This window comes from Lepus europaeus, chromosome 6 (genome assembly GCF_033115175.1).
Source record: "Lepus europaeus isolate LE1 chromosome 6, mLepTim1.pri, whole genome shotgun sequence".
NCBI lineage: Eukaryota > Metazoa > Chordata > Mammalia > Lagomorpha > Leporidae > Lepus > Lepus europaeus.
The window spans coordinates 97,232,357-97,255,133 of NC_084832.1; the positions used below are offsets into that span (position 1 = coordinate 97,232,357).

Consider the following 22,777-nt stretch of genomic DNA (forward strand, 5'->3'; position numbering starts at 1 on the left):
CCCTCTTCCAGGCCAGCTCTCTGCAGGCAGTGGAGGATGGCCCAGGTGCTTGGGCCCTGCACCCGCATGGGAGACCAGGAGAAGCACCTGGCTCCTGGCTTGAGATCAGCGCAGTGCGCCAGCCGCGGCAGCCATTGGAGGGTGAACCAACGGCAAAAAGGAAGACCTTTCTCTCTGTATCTCTCTCTCACTATCCACTCTGCCTGTAAAAAAAAAAAAATTTAATTTTTTTCAAAGCAAAACTATATTCCAGGTATATTTAGTAAGGGTGATAGAGGCCTAAAGGGTTGGAAATAATGAAAAAAGAGCATAAATAGTGTCTTCTGAAAGATTCAATCAGATAAATTCTCAACTAATTGGCATTTTCAAAAATTGCAGTATAATGCTAATACATGTTTATAAATGTGATACTGTAAGGTAGGCACTATGGTGCAATGGGTTAGGCTGCTGCTTGCAACACCTACATCCCATGTAAGAGTGCCAGTTAGAATCCCAGTGGCTCTGCTTCCAACCCTGTTTCTTCTGCTAATGCATCTTAGAAGGCAACAGATGATGGCTCAAGTGCTTGAGCACCTGAACCCATGTGGGAGACTCAGCTGGAGTTCGGGGCTCCTGGCTTTAGCCTGGTTGAGCCCTGGATGATGTGGGCATTTAGGAAGTAAACCAGAAGATGGAAAATCTCTCTCTCTCTCTCTCTGTCATTCTACCTTTCAAGTAGATGAAAATAAAACAAAATAAACACTTTAAAAGGATACTAGCACTTTTAGTGTTAAATAGATATTACCGTACTCTTATTCCTTAATTAAATCTATTATAAAATGCATAGTTAGGCTAGCAATCAAAATATTTTGTTAACAAATAGGCCTCATTTCCAAACACAGAATTTTACTGTCTGTCTACAAGTTAAGTCTGTAAAGAGGTCTATGTTACTTTGACTACTCAGGGTGATATTCAAGAAAGGACGAAGACTAAAAAACTGACAATCGCAGGAATCGGAACTTTTTTTCTGCCAAGGGTCATTCTGATATTTACAACATCACTCACAGGCCATATAAAATTATCAGCTTCAAACTTAGCCTGCTATGGAGTTAGTGAATTTCGAGTCCTGCCTGCATGTGCCTTGGCAAGGCCAGATCAAATGATTTTGCAGGTCAGAAATGACCCACAGGTCAGAAGTTCCCCATCCCTGATCTATGAAGAGAAAAATGGCTAGAATCTAGCTAGATGGACCATTATTAAAAAAAAAAAAATACTGAGCTGAAAGAATGAATTTCGTTGTTTGCTTATAAACATCTAAGAGTCTCAGAACCAGAAAGAACCTTAGTCATTAACTAATCCAACTCTCCCCATCCGGCTGGCAAGGAATTGTGGACAATCTTCCAGCATCCTTGCCTACTCCAAGCCAATACAGATGACAGCCCCCCAGAGATGAACCTCACCTGCACTGCTTGTCGTTCATACAGGGACATCTGAGCTATCTGGGGCCGAGAGCTGCCCCCAGAGCTGGAACTGCCATTGGTGGAGTTGGAGTTCTGCTCACTCTCGGTCTCCATGATAGTGTTCCAGAGTCCCCAAGGGTGGCGCTCTGACTCAAGACCTGGACAGAAGCATTGTAAAGAATTAAAATTCATACCTCAATCCCCACTGTTATTTCACGTCATTATTCAAGAACACGGTAAGTTATCTAAGCATCTTCTTCTTCCATAACCCACGATCTCCTTGATCTCAGAACTCCCAGATCTGCAATATGCTCTTACAACCACATCTTCCCCACACCATCTTCTATTCAGTTTCTCAAAAGAAACAACCTCTACATGTCTTCTCATGGCTGTCAATAAATAAAATGGACAGGATGTTAAGATGGTGCCTGACAATACCAAAGCCACCTTACATTCCAACAGCACTTTTCAACAGTTTAAAATCTTCCAACTTAAAATTGACCATCATCTTATTTTTATCTGCATTTGCATCCTTATCATCTTAACAACGGTCGCCAGTTACTGGAGTTGCTAGGGACTTCACCTGCACTCTCACACAGTGCTGCATGGTACATTATCATCCTCATTCTACAACTGCAGAAATGAGATTTCCTGAGGTTAAAGAGGCTGCCCTAGTAAATATCAAGTCTTCACACTAGTACATTTTCCTTCTTCAAACCAAAAAGTCTGTGACTAAGGCAGTGTCACGAAGTGTAAGAACTCATCCCCGTGTTACGGAGGTGAGACTTAAGATAGATATTACATGGTTCCTGGAGGGTCACAAAACTACAAGGCAGTAGAGCTAGCCTCAGCCCTTATACTAACTGCTGCTTGGTTCCAGCTCAGGCTACTAATACTAACACTTCATTTTAACAAATGATACATGGTATGAAACATTAAATATACAACAATGAAAATCTTTAAGAAAGTAAGATTCAACTTTTTAGTCTCTCAAGTGTCAGAATTTACCCTCAGGGACCACACTAAAATCTGTAAGAAGATAAATATGAAAACACTGCTGAGAACCAAGCAAAGAGATAGGAGATGAGAAGCAAGAAGAAATATTCTTCCAGAGGGGCACCAAACGACAATAAACTTTCTTTGCTCATTCTTTTTTTTTTTTTTTTTTCTCTCTCTCTCTCTCTTTTGCTAAACTTACACGTTATATGTGCCACTTCTGAGGCACTGGGCCACTAAAAATACCAGGTCACCAAAGCACTATTTAGTTCAGGAATGTAAACCTCAAACCAGAATTTCTACTAAGGACTGTCAACAATTTTATTAGGGTGAATGAATTTATCTTAAGGATTGCATCCAACAAATAAAGAAGCAAATTAACAAAAACCAAACTGCTAAGTCGTGGCAACAAAGTTGAAAAGATTTCTCATTAGTCCATTCCCATTATCATCTGATCACAGCATTCTCCCCCAAGAACTCTACCCATCCCTTCGGTTTCGCGTACACACGAACACACGTACACAACCCCAAAAGTGCACGGGGGTGGTCCTAGCAGCGTCAACACCAGTCTACCTTCTCCCCACAGCTTTTGCCAAAATATTAAAGATACAGACCCATGAATCCTCATAATCAGCATGTGAAGAGAAAAAGGGGGTAAGGATTAGAGGCAGTTCCACATAGTTGTGTAGATTACTGGACTTAGCTGACTGAGCCCCCATGGGGATGGTAATTCCTACTTCATGTGTGAAAAAGCTCATAAACGGTTAAAAAAAAAAAAACTCCCCCTCCCCATGGAAATCTCATTAGTTTTGGGTTTTTGTTTTGTTTTACAGATTGTGAAATAGACTAGAAATGGAAAAGGATATGAACTTAAAGTCTCTGGATAAAGCTAAGGGCATCTGTCAGCAAAACCCGGGTTGTTAGATTAGAGGCACATAAATCTATTCATTTGTTGTGACTGCAGGAGTAAACACAGATGAAGACAAACACTTTTGCAGGCACAATGCATTGTAACTTTCAGAATTAAACTGTAAGAGAAGAGAGAAGCTGACCAGTAGGAGCCCGGAACAGCTAAGCCCTGGTCCTCCGGAAAGGTAGCATCTGGGGGGTGTGAGGGTTAGGTCTGGAAGGCGCAGGAACTTCTGGAAGGGAGCTAGAAAGGGATACTGAGGTGCACCTGGTGGTACTGGACCTACTGGGTCAAGAACTGGAGGAAGTCAATATCCCCAAGCATGAAACTCGCGCCTTGCAGAAAGGAAGGGGCACGGGAAGGGGTAGAAGACACGGGGCTGGTTCCAGGCAGAGTGTGCCAGAGAAATGCAAGTAATGTGAACAGGGACAGTGGGCGCCCAGGGGTCCTGGTTCTCCCTAGAACCTGGATGCAAAGGATGCTCCAAAGCGAAACGAAACCCGCCGGGGCCAGGGGGCGGATACAGGGGTGCCGGGAGTGCGCTGACCCAAGGGAGCGGGGAAGAGTGCACGGGCTAGCAGGAGACAGGCAAGGAGGGACGCAGAAGAAACTGGAGGCTGAGGAAGCCAGCGGACCGCGAGCAGCAGGGAGAGGACCAGACGGCATGCTCGGGTGGAGGGACCCCAGTCAGCGCCGGAGAAATGAATGAGCCAAGGGGCAGTCAGAGGCGACGGGGGTGACGGACAGCCAGCCCTCAGCGCAGCGAGAGGAGGAGCGAGAAGACCGGGACAGGCAGCGCCTGGGGACCGCAGCGCCGAGCGCCCGAGGTAGGCAGGGAGAGCCACGGGGGAGGTACCTGGGGCGTTACACACACCGAGGCGGCTGGAGCGGCAGCCCCGCGCGGCCAAACCCCCAGAGGTCCTGCCCCCGCCCCAGCCCGCGGGCGCCCGGTTACCTTCGCGCCTGGCTCGGCACCCGCGTCCTCCGAGGGGGCGTCCACCTCATGGGCCGGGGTCCCCCCCAGTCGCCGGGCTGGGCAGGGGGGGGCTCGCTGGGCCTCCGCGGCGGGCTCCCCTCGCCTCCTCCCCTTCCTGGAGGGGCGGGGGCGCCGAGGGCGGGGTGGGAGGTGCCCGGCGCGGCCGCCGCTCCCCGCCCCTCCCGCCGCTCCGGCTGCCGGCCCGGCCGCGGCTCTGCCAGGCCTCGGGGCTCGCTCGGGGCCTGTCACTTCCTGCCCGGCCGAGAGGGTGGGGGCTGCAGGCCGGGGGCTGCGGGCCGGGCTGGAGGAGGGGGCTGGCGGGGAGGTGCTTCCGGGGCAGCCGGACCCCTCCCCCGTCCCTCCCCCTCCCCTCGGCGCCCTCCTCCGCCCTCCCTCCCGCGCGTCCCTCGTTTCCTGCCGGCGCCCGTTGCCATGACGACGCCGCTCCCGGGCCTCCGTGCTCCAGGCCCCGGGGTTGTTGTGGTGGTTTTTTTTTTTTTTCCCCTCTCTCCCTCTTTCTCCTCTTTTTTTTTTTTTTTTGCTCCCCCCTTCTTTCTCTCCGAGTCCTGCTCGCCGGTGGGAGGGACGAAACTAGGAAAGTGCTGGCCTCTAGTGGGGAACTCACCTCTCGGAGAGGAGTGGGAGATGGGAGAAGGGAGGGAAGTGACGTGAAAGGGAGAAAAGAAGGTGTTTTCTGGAGCTTGTGGGAATAAGGGCTGGAGAGAAAGGATCAAAGGGACGGTGGGCAGAGCGGGCGGGAGCGCGGGGCAGCGACCCTGGCCAGGCGCTGGTCCGCGGGAGGAAGCGGAGGGAAACTTTGAAGTGAGGCAGAGGAGATGTCATTGTCGAATCCCTCGCCTCGACTCCGAGAAGGCGGGAAAGATCGCTGCGCTGAAACGGCGAGCCCGTTCGGGGCTGACGTGCCTTGTAAAAGCTGCAACCTAATGGAACTTGCTTTGCGTGCCATTGGAGTCTGCAGGTCCCGGGCTTTCCGTGTGCGGCTGCGACCGTGTCCTGGGTTTCAGTGTGCACGGAGGAGGACGGCGAGAACCGGGGACCGGCGGGGTATACAGAGATGCAGAACAATGGGGCTGTGTTTGGGAACACGGCGTTGGCCGGGGCCAGCCTTTGTCATGCCACTCCGTGTCAGTTTATCCGTTTTTAATGATTCTCTCTGACTTTGAACGTTCAACAAATATTTATAGAGCACCTACCATGTGCCAGGCAGCTCAGATTTCATCCGTGCACAAAACAAAGATTACCGCCCTGGTTAACCTCTCCAGAGGGGCCGGGGGCCGTCTTGTGGCTTAATAACCGGGACTGGTGCTTTTTCTGTGGGTATCAGTCTTTTCCTGATCTCTGTTCCAGCCAGACATTTTCTGTGTCAACCCACTCTGCAGTGTCTCCATTCATGTCCATATGATTTGTTTTTAGAGGGGGGAAAAAAAGAGTGTTCTCTTTGTTTACAAATTAGATCTGTTTAGATTTGTATTGCCAAGGGTTTGGAGTCTCGCTTTGTGGTAGCCAGATTTCTGTCAGAGAAAAATCTCTGCCAGGCTTCTGGGAACCAGTCAGACAAGTATGTGAGAGAAGAAACCAGAGGGCAGCCAAAGGACTAGGAAAGCGAAACCAGGGGGTGTGCGGAGGTGAAAGGGTATGTTGCAAGGCCACGGATGACTGTATTGGCTGGGGATGAATTGAAAAAGTTCTGGCAGAGAGAACTAGTGGGAGACTTGTCACTGCTAGGTGTCTTAACGAAGGTCTGCAATATATGCCAAGAATAAGAAATCCAGATGGCATAGGGTATGCAGCCGTTTGTCCAATAGCCTATAGATAACCTTGTACCAAGTGGGTACGGGGCCATTTCACATTTCAGCCCTAGTGCAAGTGGAGCCGAAACATTACCATAGCAGAGAGTTACCTTCCGCCTCTCGAGTTTCTGTACTTTATGGGTCATCAACTCTTACATCTATTAGGTGACATTAGGGAGTAAGATAGGGATGCATCATTTTGAGTATCTGACATAAATAAGGCCTGGGAGGAATCCGTCACAGAACATACTATATTGCCTATGGGTCGGTAGTTTAATTTTCATACGTAAAGGTGTGTGCCAAGTATTTCACAGTACTCAAGTTCATTTCATTGCTTTCCAAGACAGACCAGTATTACCGCTTCCAGGGTCACAGGTCTAAGGACTATCAAAAAAAAAGTAGCCTTAAAAAATATATCAGCAAATTCAAATTAGAGGAAAACTTCCAACCATAAGAAAGTTATTTATATTAACAAAATCAGCTAGAGACCTGGCACTAAAGGGCTCACTTGGGCTACACAAAGCAAAACAATTTGGGTTACCTACAGAACTAACAGCTGACCTTTTTTTTTTTTTTTTTTTTTTTTTTTTTAGTTTCACTGAACTTTCTCATTTTCATTTAATGATTCTGCTGGAATTAGTCTTTTCTTTTTCAAACTAAACCGTTCTTCTGAATAGAGGCCGGGTAATTTCTTTACTCTGCATAACACTGAAGGTCATTTGCCTAAACAGGTGAGAAGGAAATGCATTCAATCAGTGGTGTAGAAACCTACGGAGGCCCTCCCACAAATACTTCCCTAAATGAGGAAAGGTCAAGATTTGACAGGAAAGCAACTACTTGATAGCAACTGAAGCAAACAGAAGGTAAGCTGGTATAATTTTCCACATCAACTGAACATTGAATAAGTATTCCTTAAATTTCTCCCCGACACCCAGCGTTGTGCAATACCTTGTAAAGAGATGGCCTATACCCTAGAGGTGCTAGTATCATTGGAATGTATCTACAACTAATGTGTGGCAGTGAGAATGTGTGGCAGTGTTTTTATGCAAATATGGATAGGATGAAGTAGAGAAGAAAGTAGTAATTTTCACTCTAAAGCACAGCATTCAACTGCAGACCTGAGCCACCCCGTACTCATCCTAACCCCGTCCTGCCACAGTCCTGTATGCCACTTTAAGTTCTAGTTGGGAGAAAACAAAATGAAGACTAAGAGGGTATATAGACTCTTATTTTTTAAAACAAAAAAGAACTTTACAGTTATTCATGTGCCATAATTTTCAGTGGGTCAAGCCACCACTTGGCACACCCACATCACAGGACAGAGTGCCTAGTTCAAGTTCCATCTGCTCTGTTCCTCTGATCTGGCTTTCTGTTGCTGCACACACTGGAAGCCAGCAGACGGACTTGGGTTCCTGCTAACCTCGAGGAAGACCAGGATGGAGTTCCTGGCTCCCGACTTCAGCCCGGCCCACCCCTGCCTGTTGCAGGCATCTGGGGAGCGAACCAGTGAATGGGAGATGTTCTCTCTCTGTCTGCCTTTCAAATGAATAAATTTTTAAAATCTTTTTTTTTAAAAAAAAAAAAAGGATAAATATAAGAGGAACATTCCATAATCACTGGCAACTGGAAGATATCCAATAAATAGTAGTTAACTAAATCAATTTTCTATATTCTTGCCCTTCTTTCAAATCAAAGAAAGTGAAATTAGAAGATATAATTTATCCCTCAACACTAAAACACCATAATGCCCTTCTTCAAAGCAAAAATTTAAAATTAACATATTGGTTGGTTTCAGCACAATCCTCCATCCTTCCATGCCCTCAAAAGGTACAGGTATATCCACACATCCTCAGTAGTGTAAGCCTGACAATAACATAGGCTTCATCATGAGGATAACATTTGGTAGTTGTTGGAAATAAATGAGATATTTATAAAATAATTCATACTGTCCCTGAAATATAGCACAACCCAGTATATTTTCATCATTACCAAATATATCTAAACCAGTCTAAGTTTTGTTTTTAAGATTTATTTATTTATTTGAAAGGCAGAGTGACAGAAAGGGGGAAACAGAAAGATCATCCATCCACTGGTTCACTCCCCAAATACCTGCAGCAGCCAGGGCTGGGCCAGCCAAAGTCAGGAGCCAAAAACTTCATCCAGGTCTCCCACATGGGTATCAGGAACCTCAGTACTCGGGGCCATCCTCCACATCCTTCCCAGGCACATTAGCAGGAAGCTAGATCAGAAGCAGAAGAGCCAGGACTCAAACCAGCACTCCAGTGTGAGATCTAAGTGTCCCAACCTGCAGCTTAACCACCACCACACAACACCTGCGCCCATTCTATTTTATTTAGCTCATCTCACAACTTTTAGTAAGTCCCAATTTAGTTAATGGATGTATGCATTAATAAGTAATGAATTTATTATCCATTCTATATGAAAAAAGCATTCCTTCCTGCATACTAAATTCACCTCTTGTAAGTTTCAAATGTGTCTTACAGGGGTGAATGTTTGGCACAGCAGGTAAGAAGCCTCTTGGGACATCTGCATCCTATATTGGATTACCTGGGTTCACGCCTTGGCTCTGTTCCCTATTCCAGCTTCCTGCTAATGTCTACCCTAGAAGGCAACGTGATGGCTCAAGTGTTGGGGTCCCTGCCAGCAATGTGGGAGACCCAGATTGAGTTCCAGGGTCCTGGTTTCAGCCTGCGCCAGCCCTACCCATTTGCAGAATAAATCAGTGGATGGAAGATCTTCCACCACCGGCCCTTGCCTTTCCTTTTGTTTTGTTTGTTTGTTTTTTCTTTTCTTTTTGACAGGCAGAGTGGATAGTGAGAGAGAGAGACAGAGAGAAAGGTCTTCCTTTTGCCGTTGGTTCACCCTCCAATGGCCGCTGCGGTCGGTGCATCTCGCTGATCCGAAGCCAGGAGCCAAGTCTCCCATGCGGGTGCAGGGCCCAAGCACTTGGGCCATCCTCCACTGCCTTCCCGGGCCATAGCAGAGAGCTGGCCTGGAAGAGGGGCAACCAGGATAGAATCCGGTGCCCCAACCGGGACTAGAACCTGGTGTGCCGGTGCAACAAGGCGGAGGATTAGCCTGTTAAGCCACGGCGCCGGCCCCTTGCCTTTCAAATAAATAAAAAGGTTAACTTCTGTCTTTTTTATTTCATAAATGTGAATTTACAAAGTGCAACTTTTGTATTGTTGTGGCTTCCCCCCCCCAACCTCCCTCCCTCCCGTGGCCCTCCCCTCTCCCACTCCCTCTCGCATCCCGCCCTTTATCGAGTTTCATTTTCAATTACCTTCATATACTAAAGATCAACTTAGTATATACTAAGCAAGGGTTTCAACAGGCTGCACTCACACAGCCGCACAAGGTATAGGGTACTGTTCGACTAGTAGTGTTTTTACGTTTCATAGTAAAACACATTAAGGACAGAGATCCTACGTGGGGAGCATGTACCCAGTGACTCCCGTTGTTGATTTAACAATTGGCACTCTTATTTATGACGTCAGCAATCACCCGAGACTCTTGCTATGAGCTGTCTAGGCTATGGAAGCCCCTTGAGTTCACCAACTCTGAACTTGTTTAGTCAAGGCCGTGTCACAGTGGAGGTTCCTTCCTCCCTTCAGAGAAAGGCACCTCTCTCCTTGATGGCCTGTTCCTTCTGCTGGGGTCTTGTTCACCAGGGTCTTTCATTTAGATTGTTTTTTGCCACCATGTCATGGCTTTCCATGCCTGTGAGACTCTCATGGACCTTTTAGCCAGATCCGAATGTCCCAAGGGTTGATTCTGAGGCAGGAGTGCTGTTTTGGGCATTTGCCATTCTGAGTCTGCTGTGTGTCCTGCTTCCCCCGCAAGATCATTCTCTCCCTTTTAATTCTATCCTTCATTATTTGCTTACACTGGTCTTATTTGTGAAATCTCTTCGACAAATACCCTATCTTTTTGATCAGTTGTGTATTTATACTTATCACTTTACCAAGTGCGCTGGCATTGGCACCTGCCTCCTTGGTAAGATTGAGTTGAAATCCCCTGGCACATTTCTAGTTCCACCATTGGAAGTAAGTCCGAGTGAGCTTGTGCCAACTTATATATCTCCTCCCTCTCTTATTCCCACTCCTATGTTTAACCAAGATCACTTTTCTGTTAATTTTAAACGCCTAAGAATGATTGTGCATTGATTACAGAGTTCAACCAGTGGTCTTATGTAGTAATTTCTGTCTTAAGAAAATATGTCCTCTGGTCTTCAGTTTCAGGTACAAATCCATGTTGGGTCCAACCACAAGATTATACTCCCTGGGTTTATATGTCCTAGGCCAAGAAAGCCAAGGACATAGGAAGAACTTTAAAGGAAAAACTATTTAAAGTATACTTAGGGGCCGGTGCTTTGGCGTATCAGGTAAAGCCACCACCTGCAGCAGTGGCATCCCACATGGGCTCCGGTTCATGTTCCAGCTGCTCCACTTCTGATCCAGCTCTCTGCTATGGCCTGGAAAAGCAGTGGAAGATGGCCCACGTCCTTGGGACCCTGCACCCACGTGGGAGAACCAGAAGAAGCTCCTGGCTCCTGGCTTTGGATCGGCGCAGCTACAGCCGTTGGCGGCCAGTTGGGAGTGAACTGGCGGATGGAAAACCTTTTTTTTTCTCTATCTCCCCCTCTGCCTCCTCTTCTCTCTGTGTGTAACTCTGACTTGCAAATAAATAAATACATCTTTTAAAAAATAATAAGTATACTCAGAGCTCCTGCTCATAGCTTCATATACATCATTGCATTAAACCTTCTCAGTAACCTTTTCAGCTAGTTATATGAATCCTTAATATACAGATGAGGAAATTAAAGCTCATGAAGTTTCAGTAAATTGCTCAAGGTTCATAGGGTAATCAAAAATTTAGTCAGAATTTAAATCGCTATCTGACTCCAAAGATTGAAACTACATTACAACCTCTATAGTGTGAAAATACAGTAGTGCAAAAGATCTGTTTAAAATGCTTAGCACACACAGAAATGTTTGCACAAAGGAGGCTGGCATTAAATAGGAAAATTGCTCCATGTATCAATCTACAAAGATACTGAGGAAACATATAAGCAAAAATAAATTAAAAAGAGGGGGGAGGGCCGGCACCATGGCTCACTTGGCTAATCCTCCGCCTGCAACGCCGGCATCCCATATGGGCGCTGGGTTCTAGTCCCAGCTGCTCCTCTTCCAGTCCAACTCTCTGCTGTGGCCCCGGAAGGCAGTGGAGGATGGCCCAAGTGCATGGGCGCCTGCACCTGTGTGGCAGACCAGGAGGAAGCAACCTGGCTCCTGGCTTCGGATCAGCATAGAGCCGGCCATAGTGGCCATTTAAGGGGTGAACCAATGGAAGAAAGACCTTTCTCTCTGTCTCTCTCACTGTCTAATTCTACCTGTCAAATAAGTAAAAAAAAAAAAGGGGGGGGTGGGGTGGGGGAGGGAATAGATACACAAGTTCTGTGTCTTTTTTCCTCTTGTCCTCTTGTTTACTAATAAATCCTGGTAAGCAGACAATGACACTGCCCCACCACCACCGAAGATGTCTTCAATAATAACCTGTGACTATGCCGTGCTACATGGCAAAAGGGAACAAGTTCGGGCCCAGCTGTTGCGGCCAACTGGGGAGTAAACCAGAGAATGGAAGACCTCTCTCTCTCTGCCTCTCCTTCTCTCTGTGTGTAACTCTGACTTTCAAATAAATAAATAAATAAATCTTAAAAAAAAAAAAAAAGATACGGGGCCTAAGTCTTCCCACCATTTTTCCTTCTCCCACTCCCTTCTCCTGGACAAAGGGTTTGCTGGATGTGAAATAGGTCAAACTTTTCCCAAGGTTTTATTATCCAGTGTTGTCACTCTGCATAGCCCACTTGGCTCCAAGCAGGGAGGATTCTCCTGGGGTGCTTTCTTTGGGGGAAGGCTAGGACCACCTATTGAGTAAGTTATTGGGATATGGGCAGGACTTTGTAGTACAAAATACTGAGCTGCTGCTTCCAAGGCAAGCATCTGACACTGTTGTATTATTGTCTGCAGGTACTTTGTTTCCTGTGGGCCCCTTTCACACACACAGGCTAATTTCTATCTTCCTACCTAACATTGCCCCATCAAGAGAATGTTCCCATAATGTTATGGAGTTAAAATGGGTGAAGCTCTGTCTACTGTGTCTTCTTCAAGTTGGCATATGGACATAGAGCTGGTTATGGGCATTCTTCTCCTGCTATCCTATGGTGTTTGAGAGTGGCCTCAGAAAAGACTGCCCTGCTGATCCAGAGGGCTGGCTGTATTGTCCAATGGGATAAGCCGGAGGCCCTGCCTCACGACCATGTGGGACTGGATGGCTTGTATTCGCTGGTCCTTTTCTCTCCTGGCTGGCTCTGCCAAAAAGATGTTAGCAGAGATGGCTGGAATAGACTCTTACCTCCCCATAAGAAAACAACTTCAGATGTCACAGAGACTAGTGATAAGTGAGGTAACAAAGTTTAGTGAAGAGAATACACCTGACAGATCAGGTGGGCACTCAGCAAGGAACCGAGGGCTGAGAGTCTGATTGCTATTATTAAAAACAGCTGAAGCATATGGCAGATCATGATAAGGACTTTGTAAGAAGGTTCTACCTACCCACGGGTTCCACTTCCCCATTTACATTAATTAACTGTGCTAGATGATTTTTACTTTTTATGCATTTCAGGTTTACATTGATCCTGAGAAGTCATCATTGCAGTTGCTTCTGTAGACTTGGGGGTAGTTAATGAGCCCATACTCAAAGTCTGTCTTCTCATCTGCCTTCCAAAAAGGAGCCAGATGCAGAGAGGAACCACTGTGAATTAATGGTACATTCCCAATTTACTGACCTTCCTTCTCTCTTGGTATCCATAACTCAAATCATGTGCATAGTTCCTTGGGTTGCATGCTCCTAAGGTTGCTTGTGTGAAAACACGTTAGTACCTGCCATGGACTCCTGGCTTTGGTCTGGCCCAGTCTCTTGCTGTTGCAGGCATTTGAGGAGTAAACCAGCAGATGGGAGATCTCCCTCTCTTTCTTTCTCTTTCAAATAAAATGAAAAGAAAAAGAGCAAACAAAAAGACTGACAACTCAAAAACATACATAAACAAGTAACACAGACACACTGGGTTTATAACAAGCATCATCAACGCTGCAAAACATGAAGAAAATGTGGTATTTATAAAGTGTGCTGAGAGAATCGGATATTCAGCTCTTGGTGGATTGTAGATCTAAATGTAAAAAACAAAACTGTTCAAAGACAGTATAAGAAACCATATTAATGACCTTAGAGTAAGGAAGGTGTTCTTAAACAGGTTATTACATGTACTAACAACAAAAGAAAATATTGGAATATTGGACATAAAATTAAGAACATTTGTTTATTAAGACACAGTTAAAAGGCATGCTACAAATTCATATCAAAACCACAGTGAATTACCCTTCACATCCACTAGGGTAGCTAGAATAAAATAAACAAATAAACAAATAAATAAATAAAAGCAGACAATATGGGGCTAGCGTGGTGGCTTGGCAGGTAAAGCTGCCACCTACAATGCCAGCATCACATATAGTTGTCCATTCATGTCTTGGCTTTTCCACTTCCAATCCAGCTCCCTGCTAATGACCCAGGAAAATCAGCTAAAAGATAGCCTAAGTGCTTGGACCCCTACTACCCACATGGCAGACCTAGAAAAAGCTCCTGGCTCCTGGCTTCCATCATGTCCAGCTCTAGCCACTGCAGCCATCTAGAGAGTGAAGCGGAAGATGGGAGATCTCTATAACTCTGACTTTCAAATAAATAAATAAATCTTAAAAAACAAACCAACCAACCAGCAGGGGTCAGTGCTGTGGCGTGGTAGGTTAAGCCTCTGCCTGCAGTGCCAGCATCCAATGTGGGTGCCAGTTTGAGTCCCAGCTGTTCCACTTCCAATCTAGCTCCCTGCTAACAGCCTGGAAAAGCAACCAAAGATAGCCTAAGTGCGTAGGCTCCTGCACCCACATGGAAGACCCAGATAAGACTCCTGGCTCCAGCTGTGGCCATTGTGGCAATCTGGGGAGTGAACCAGCAGATGGAAAACCTCCCTCTCTCTGTAACTCTGCCTCTCTAATAAATAAACAAATCTTAAAAAAAAAAAAAAAAAAAGGAATGAACTATTGATACATGCTACAACATGGATTAAATCTGAAAAAGACTGAAGTGAAAAAAGTCAGGCCAGCACCATGGCTCACTTGGCTAATCCTCCGCCTGCGGTGCTGGCACCCCAGGGTCTAGTCCCGGCTGGGGCACCGGGTACTAGTCCCGGTTGCCCCTCTTCCAGTCCAGCTCTCTGCTGTGGCCCGGGAGGGCAGTGGAGGATGGCCCAAGTGCTTGGGTCCCTGCACCCGCATGGGAGACCAGGAGGAAGCACCTGGCTCCTGGCTTCAGATTGGCACAGCGCTGGCCGTGGTGGCCATTAGGGGAGTGAACCAATGGAAGGAAGACCTTTCTCTCTGTCTCTCTCTCACTATCTATAACTCTCTCTCTGTCTCTCTCTCACACTGTCTAACTCTGCCTGGCAAAAGATTTTAAAAAATTTAAAAAAAGAAGTCAGACAAAAGATTGCATATTGTGGTTCCATTTATAGGAGATGTCCTGAATAGGCAAATACAGAGATAATAAGTAGATTAGTGGTTGCCACGGGAAGAAAAGAGTAGGAGTAACTGTTAACTGGTACAGGATCTCTTTGGGGGTGCTAGCAATGAAATGTCCTGGAATTAAATATTGTTGAGAATTGTCAAAGCTTGTGAATGTACTAAAGTCCAATGAATTATATACTTGAAAATATTTTAAAAGGAAAGCCATGAAGTGGGAGGACATATTTGTGTACATACAAGAACCTGTGTACATCCAGAATATATAAATAATTTCTAGAAATAGAAGCCAGCGCTGTGGCGCAGTAGGTTAAATCCCTGGCCAGAAGCGCCGGCACCCCATATGGGTGCTGGTTCTAGTCCTGGCTGCTGCTCTTCTGATCCAGCTCTCTGCTATGGCCTGGGAAAGCAGTAGAAGACGGCCCAAGTCCTTGGGTCCCTGCACCCACATGGGAAAACCCGGAGGAAGCTCCTGGCTCCTGGCTTTGGATCAGCACAGCTCCATCAGTAGCAACCAATTGGGGACTGAACCATCGGATGGAAGACCTCTCTCTCTCTCTCTCTCTCTCTGCCGCTCCTTCTCTCTCTGTGTAACTCTGACTTTCAAATAAATCTTAAATAAAAATAAAAATAAAAATGTCAGAGAACTCCAAAGAAAACCAGGCCAAGGACTCAAGCACAAAAGAGTATAAGATATCCAACTAGCCAAAAACACAGAAAAAGTTTCTCAAGCTCATTAGGAATCACATTAGAAATGCAAATAAGAAACAATGAAATAAAGAGGTACTTCAAAAAGTTTGTGAAGAAAAGGAGATAAAAGATAAGTTTCGGGGCAGGTGGTGTTCAGTGGGTTAAGCCACCGGCACCCCATATCTCAGCGCCAGGTCAGATCCTGAATGCTTCACATCTGATCCAGCTTCCTGGTGATGCACCTGGGAGGAAGTGGATGATGGCTCAAGCGCTTAAAAACCCAGTGTGAAAGGTGACTTGAAAGTTTAAATTGTCTACAAGGGATAGTACGCCCGGGTGGTTATAGACTATAGGTTATTTTGCTTGGTTGTTTTAAAAGCAGGGTCTGTTCTTCATAAAAATAAATGTTGATTTGTAACTGGCGTATTTCTGGCTTCTGTACCTCTACATGTTTGATAACGGCCAAGGCCACCAGACTATGGTTCCTCCTGCCTTCTCCCGGCTGCAGCCACAAGATAACACAGGTGGCATCAGGGTCAGGGATGCAAGGTCTGACCCCGACCGGGAATAATTCAGTCATTCAATTTTTCAAAGACAAAAAAAAAAAAAAAAAAGTTAAAAAGAAACTGGCTGATTGGGTAATGGCTTCTTGCTTCTGTATACCTGCTTTCTGCTTGTACAAGCCCACACATAACTAAATGACAGATAAGAAAAGTAGGTTTTGCCTTTAAAAACCCCTGCCACTGCAACTACGGACTTGCAGTCGCCAACTGGCTAATACAGACTCCTAGTTTGACCTCAAAAATCTCTCTGTGTTTTTTATTTGTACTCCCTACAACATCAGATGGAGTTCTGGGCTCCTAGTTTTGGCCTGGCCTAGCCATGACTCTTCCAGGCATTGGGATAGTGAACCAGAGGATGGAAACCCTATCTCTCCCCCACCCCCTCAACTATGAATATGTGTGTGTGTAATAAATAAACATTCTTAAAGGGAAAGGCAAGTTTATTTTGGTGCAAAAATTTTGAAATCCATGCATATAAGAGGTCTTCAAAAATTCATGAAATTATGAAGACTTACACATGAATTTCAAAGTTTTTTGCCCCCAAATAAACTTATTTTTCAATTCCATTTCTACATGAACTTTTTGAAATACTTTCTTTTTTTTCTTTTTTTTAAGGATATATTTATTTATTGGAAGTCAGAGTTACAAAGAGAGAGGAAAAGACAGAGAGAGAAATCTTCCATCTGCTGGTTCATTCCCCAGATGGCCGAAATGACCAGGGCTGGACCAGGTCAAAGCTAGGAACTTCATCCAGGCCTCCCATGTGGGTAGCAAGGTCACAAACACTTGGGCCATCTTTCACCTGCTTTTCCCAGGCAGTTAGTAGGGAGCTGGATCAAAAATGGAACAGTGGAACATTAACTAACGCGAATATGGGATGCTGGTGTCACAGGTGGCAACTTTAGCTGCTACACCACAACACCGGTCCCTCGAAATGCTTTCATGTCATTACACATTTTCCAAATAAGCTGAACTTTTAAATCTGATGGTGCCAGATCTCAGCCTGGAGCAGAGCATGACTCTTTCACTCTGATGGTGGAAGTGTAAAGTAGACATTGACGAAAATAAAGATTCAAGTGTCTGTGGCTCAGTCATCTTACTCTTACAAACGTGCACATCTGCACACACGTACAAGGATGTTCACAACAGCAGCAAGTGCACATCAACGATAAGGTGGACAAATAAAGTATGATCTGTGCACACCATGGAATAAAATACAACAATGGAAATTGAGAAGGTATAGCCACATGCAGGAATATAGATGAAACTTAGAAACCTAATCTCAAGAAAGCCAGTAGAAAAGAATACCTACTGTTTGAAATACTTGTCTATTTATACCAGGTTCAAAACTAGACAGAAACAAACTTTGATGTTTGGAAGCACAGACGAAGGGTCTTCAAGAAGTTCGTGTAGCGTTCCGTGTTGTGGCACAAAGTTTAAGCTGCCACTTGGGAAGTGGGCATCCCATATAAGACTGCCAGTTTGTGTCCTGGCTGCCCGACTTGTGATCTAGCTTCCTGCTAATGTGCCTGGGAAAGCAGTGAAGGATGGCCCAGTCCTTGGGCTTCTACAACCCATGTGGGAGACGTGGTTGGAGTTCCTAGCTCCTGGCTTCAGCCTGGCCCAGCTGTGGCTATTGTGGCCATCTGGCGAATGAACCAGCTGATGGAAGAAGTCTGTCCCCTTCTCTCTGTAACTCTTTCAAAAAAATAAATAATTTTTTTTAAGTTTGAGGAAAATTCATGTTATAAAAAAACTGATCATGGATTACAAAAACTTTTTGCACCAAAATAAACTTATCTTTTAATTGCATTTTCCATGAACTTTTTGAAGTTCCTTCATGTAGTTATTTTAACTATGAAGTAAAGCAAAGAAACGATTACTGGCAATGTCAAGACAGAGCTCATTTCTGGGAGCTGAGAAGGGGGTTTAATGAAGAAGAGGAGCTTGGGGCTGTAGGTTACTGGCAGTCTATTTCTATACCTAGGGATTTGTTTCATAAATGTTTCCTTCTTATTAACCAAAATTAATGTTTGGACACTTTTCTTTGGAGAAAACTAAAGGCTTCCCAGCAAGGAACGCCACATTTAGAACCCATGGCTGTGAGTGATAGATCTGCTACTTATCATAGGCATTTGTGGTGAAGGTTTCGTGTCTATCTGTTGACATTTTTGTGGTCACAGTGGGAACAGGAAAGAGGGAGCTAAGTAAATAGTCATCCATTTCTGCAGCACCTCTGTTTCGTGATGAACTTTTGTGGTTTCTAACGTATTCTCCATAAGGGCAACACAATTATAAGGAGTTAACATCAGAGTTCAGAGAGTCATCACGTGCAAAATTAAACTTTTAATCTTTTTAATGTTAATTTATTCAATTCTTGTATTTGAAAGTCAAAGCAAGACAGAGAGAGGTCTTCCAACTACTGGTTTACACACCAAATGGCCCCAACAGCCGGGTCTGAGACAGGCTGAAACCAGGAATCAGGAACTCCACTCTGGTCTCCCACATGCGTGCCAGGGACCCAAATATGTGAGCCATCATCTGCTGCCTCCCGGGTGCATTAGCTGGAAGCTGGATTGGAAGCAGGATTCAATCACAGGCAGTCTGATACAGGACGATGGGTCCCAAATGGGGACTTAACCTGCTGCACCACAGTTTCTAACCTTAATTGTTAATCTTAAAGTAATTATTAAAATTTAAAATAGGAAAAAAAATTTTAAATAGGGGCCAGTGCTGTGGCAGAGTGGGTAAAGCCACTACCTACAGTGCCAGCATCCCAACCTAGAAAAGGTGGGCTTCCCTGTCCTCCCCCACTAAGGGTGAGGGGCATTAAGAATTGTAAAATGCTACAGTCAGCCTGATTGAGCCAAGGGACTTGGGCGCATTTTTGTGCCCTGTATCAATTTTTGCTTTTTTTTAAAATTTATAACTTAACTCTGGGTCCAGGGTCATTGTTAGGAAAAGAGTTGCAGATTGGTGCCTCCTCACACGGGGCACCAAAATGTTAGGGAAAAACTTGCAGAATAGAGAGGAGGCAGTGTACAAATTTACAGCCAGACCGAATTTATTCAGAGAAAATAAATCCGTAGAAGTGGGTGACCAACTGCCCGTGTGCCCATGATGAAACATGTAGCAGAAGGCCCGGACCCCAGGGGCCGGGCCTTTTTATATTTTAAGAGGGCTGGGGGTGGGGGAGGGGAAGGGGCAGCAGGCAGAGGGGAATTCCTGGAACTGGTCTTTCAGGTGTTCAGAGCAACTAGTCTTTCAGGTGGCTGTAGGGTGAGGTATGAAGGCAATAGGGTGTGAGGCCCAATTGAGTTTCAAGGGCAAGGAATACATTCCAGTGTTTCTCTATTTTGGGCAATGAGGGAGAATGGCTGAGGCTTATGTCCTTGTTCCATCACTCATAGCAGTGGTGATCTCTCAGAAGCTCTCTTCTCAATCAGGGCAGGGTCTGTGAGTCTGCAGTTGGGTCTGCTACTGGCTTCACATGGGTGTGATGGGCCCATGACCATCTTCAACTTCACAGATGAGTGAGCTATATTAATAGTGGTAAGGGCCTACCCACTGGGGTTGGAGCTGATCTTTGTTGCTGTGGATTCGTTCTGAGAGGAGGAGCATGGTGGGGGCAAGAGGCGCAGAGTCACCACACAGACCCCAAGAGTCGGGTGAAAGCAGGACAGAGGCAAGCAGCCCGTGGACTCGTTTATTTCAGTTGGTACAGCAGCTTAAATAGCCATGGCAGCCAATCCAGTCAAGGGGCGGTTTATGCCCTAACTAATTACAGCCTATTGCCAGGCAGTATCTGAAGCCATCCAATCACAGCCTGTTACCAGGCAGGCTCTGTTGCCTGGTGGTTTCCCAGGGGGTTTCCGAAGCCACTCCTGAGTAACTGACGCTGGCTTGCCAGCAGCCATCTTGGCATGGCCTTCTCATTCCACCACAGATCTTTGGGTGGGTTTCTCTAACTCTGGAGGAATAATCACTCTCCCAGCTTTAAATGATGGAGGGGGCCATCTGTAGAGTAGAGAATGTGGTTACAACAAAACAAATGAATAGCACTAAGGGTTAACTCCAGAGATTGCACATACCTAATAGTGTCCAATTCTCTCTTTTTTAAAATAATTTTTAAAAGATCTATTTATTTATTTGAAAGGCAGAGTTACAGTGAAAGAGGAAAAGAGGAGAGACAGAGAGAGAGAGAGAGAGAGAGAGAGAGAATGAGAGAGAGAGGGAAATAGGTCTTCCATTTGGCGATTCACTCCCAAAATGGCAGCAACTGCTGGGACTGGGTCAGGTCAAAGGCCAACACTCAAATGGGATGCCAGTTAAAGGCAGTGGTTTAACTTGCTGCACCACAATGGGAGCACCAATAGTGTCCAATTCTTTCCATTTTAAATTAGTTTGTTCACCCAGGCACTGAGAATAGAGGAAGAGTGTCCCCTATAACAGCCCATAGGGCTCAATTAGAGCCTGCTTCCAGGAGCACATTTTAGCTGTTATCTGTTTCAGGAGTGGTCCGTCTTCTCTGTCTTCTCATTGTCTGAAGTCTCTAGGAGGTGTGCAAGTTCCATTGAGTTCCTGGCACTTTGGATACTTCTTGCAAAATACTAGAAATGAAGGCATTTCCATGATCTCTCAGAATCAAGAGGTACAATCCAAATCTGGGGATGATTTCCTTTAACAGAGTTTTCACCGCTTCTGATGGCTTTTCTGAGTGAGAAGGGCACACACCTCCCCAGCTAGCGGAAGAATCCACTCCCCCAGCTTGTACTCCCTGTTGGCATAATCCTGCCTTAGGATGGGTTGTAACACAAATATGTATGACTCTCTGTATGGTTCTCTGCATTTTTTTTTTTTTTATTTGACAGGTAGAGTTATAGACAGTGAGAGACAAACAGAGAGAAAGGTCTTCCTTCTGTTGGTTCACTCCCCAAATGGCTGCTATGGCCAGTGCTGCGCCGATCTGAAGCCAGGAGCCAGCTGCATCCTCCTGGTCTCCCATGCGGGTGCACGGGCCCAAGGACTTGGGCCATCCTCCACTGCCCTCCCAGGCCACAGCAGAGAGCTGGACTGGAAGAGGAGCAACCGGGACTAGAACCCGGCACCCATGTGGGATGCAGGCGCCGCAGGCGGAGGATTAACCAAGTGAGCCACGGCGCCAGCCCTGCATATTTTGACTGGTTATGTATTTCTGAATGGATTGGAGGGTTGCATCCCATCCATAGGGGGTCTCTTCAATGTATAATATTAATTATATCACCCACCAAGTGTTTGAGCACCAAAATTATTCTTCCAGAATTTACTAAACAGGAATCAAGTTTTTGATTGGTGGGATTAAAACCCCATTCCTGGGATCAGTCCAGGTCCATTAGGGAATAGTCTGGCTTGACATGAGTTGAGTCCATATCTACAGTGAGTGCCATCACTAAAGGGTTTTTAGGGGCTGGTGCTGTGGTTTAGCAGGTTAGGAGCGGAGTGAACTGTGGAGTGAACCAGTGAATGCAAGATCCCTCTCTCTCTGTAACTTTCAAATAAAATAAATTGCTTATTTTTAACAAAAGGATTCTTAGTTTTTGCTGTGGTTATGTCTGCGATTTCCTCCAGGAGGCGTGGAGGCTGATGCCGGATGCTCGGGACCATGTAACTGCTACCTTGCTGGGCTCCTGCACTGCTTCCAGAAACTAAGATTTCCAGAGCAGGAGTTACTCTTCCTTTTCTTGAAATCAACTTTTTATGTTGCCTTACAAATCGCTCTGTGGGATATAATACAGAAAAAGCAGGCTTAAAATCAGTATCAATGTCTAACCTCTTACCTCTTCCAAGTTAGAGGGCACATGTGAGAGCTGTAAGTTTAGCTTTCTGGATAGAGATAACTGATGGCAATACTTCCACTTTCAAAAGTCTCCTGCAGAGTTACTACTGTGTATCCAGGCTTTTGATTTTCCTGGCCCACGAAGCTGCTTCCATCCATGAAGAGTTCCAGATCTGGAGTCTCTAAGGGTACACTGGTTAGGGTAGCCTGCTGGAATACACCTGTTCAATAATTTATAAATAATCACGCATGAGTTCCCCAGAGGGGGTTGGCAGCAAGGTAGCTGGATTTAAGGATGATACAGTTTTTTTTTATTTTAAACAAGATTTACTTATTTATTTGAAAGGCAGAGTTACAAGGAGAAAGGGGGAGAAGGAGAGTCAGAGAGAGAAATCTTCCATCCATTGGTTCACTCACCAGATGGCTTCAGCAGCTGGAGCTGTGCTGATCTGAAGCCAGGAGCCAGGAGCTTCTTCCGAGTCTCTCACGTACTCCCAAGCACTTGGGGGCCATCTTCTACTGCTTTCCCAGACCATGGCAAGGAGCTGGATCAGAAGTGAGCAGCCGGGACTCAAACCAGCACCCACATGCGATGCCAACAGTGCAGGCAAAAGCTTCACCTGCTACGCCACAGCGCCGGCTTCATACAGTTTCAAAGAAGGCGTGCTCTATTTCCTGAGGCTGGAATACTCTTGTGCACCTTGCCCCTCCACCTATGTCGTTCCTTCCTGTCCTTCGGCGCGTAACAGGTGAGGCCTCTGGGAATTCCTCCTTTGGACTTAAGATTAGGTTAGTTCCATCACTCAACTCTCTTCTGGCGAATTCGTCCCATTCTTCACTGTACGTTCTCTTCCTAACTAAGCCCTAAGCCCTACAAGAGCCCTGTGCAGACACCCTGTTTGTCCTGGCCTAGCACAGCACCCCGC

General features: G+C 45.8%; 1 protein-coding gene and 1 long non-coding RNA gene across 5 annotated transcripts in view; one reads left to right on the top strand and one right to left on the bottom strand.

Annotated features, from left to right (window-relative positions):
* The window catches only part of PHC1 (polyhomeotic homolog 1), a 29,175-nt gene extending 24,787 nt beyond the window's left edge, over positions 1–4,388 (bottom strand). For 3 of the 4 annotated variants that reach the window (XM_062194650.1, XM_062194649.1, XM_062194647.1), the window contains exons 1-2: positions 3,488–3,506; positions 1,440–1,597 (exon numbers count right to left, since the gene is read on the bottom strand). In XM_062194650.1, coding sequence (XP_062050634.1) covers positions 1,440–1,553 — 114 coding nt within the window. In that variant the 5' untranslated portion in view covers positions 1,554–1,597; positions 3,488–3,506. Of the gene's footprint in view, positions 1–1,439; positions 1,598–3,487; positions 3,507–4,300 lie in introns of those variants that run through there. The other variant, XM_062194648.1, reaches the window with a different exon arrangement.
* On the top strand, positions 3,898–10,827 carry LOC133761804 (uncharacterized). Its single transcript, XR_009866224.1, has 3 exons — positions 3,898–4,172; positions 6,864–6,995; positions 10,389–10,827. It is a non-coding gene; the product is annotated as an uncharacterized LOC133761804 (long non-coding RNA).
* Positions 10,828–22,777: the final 11,950 nt, after the last annotated feature.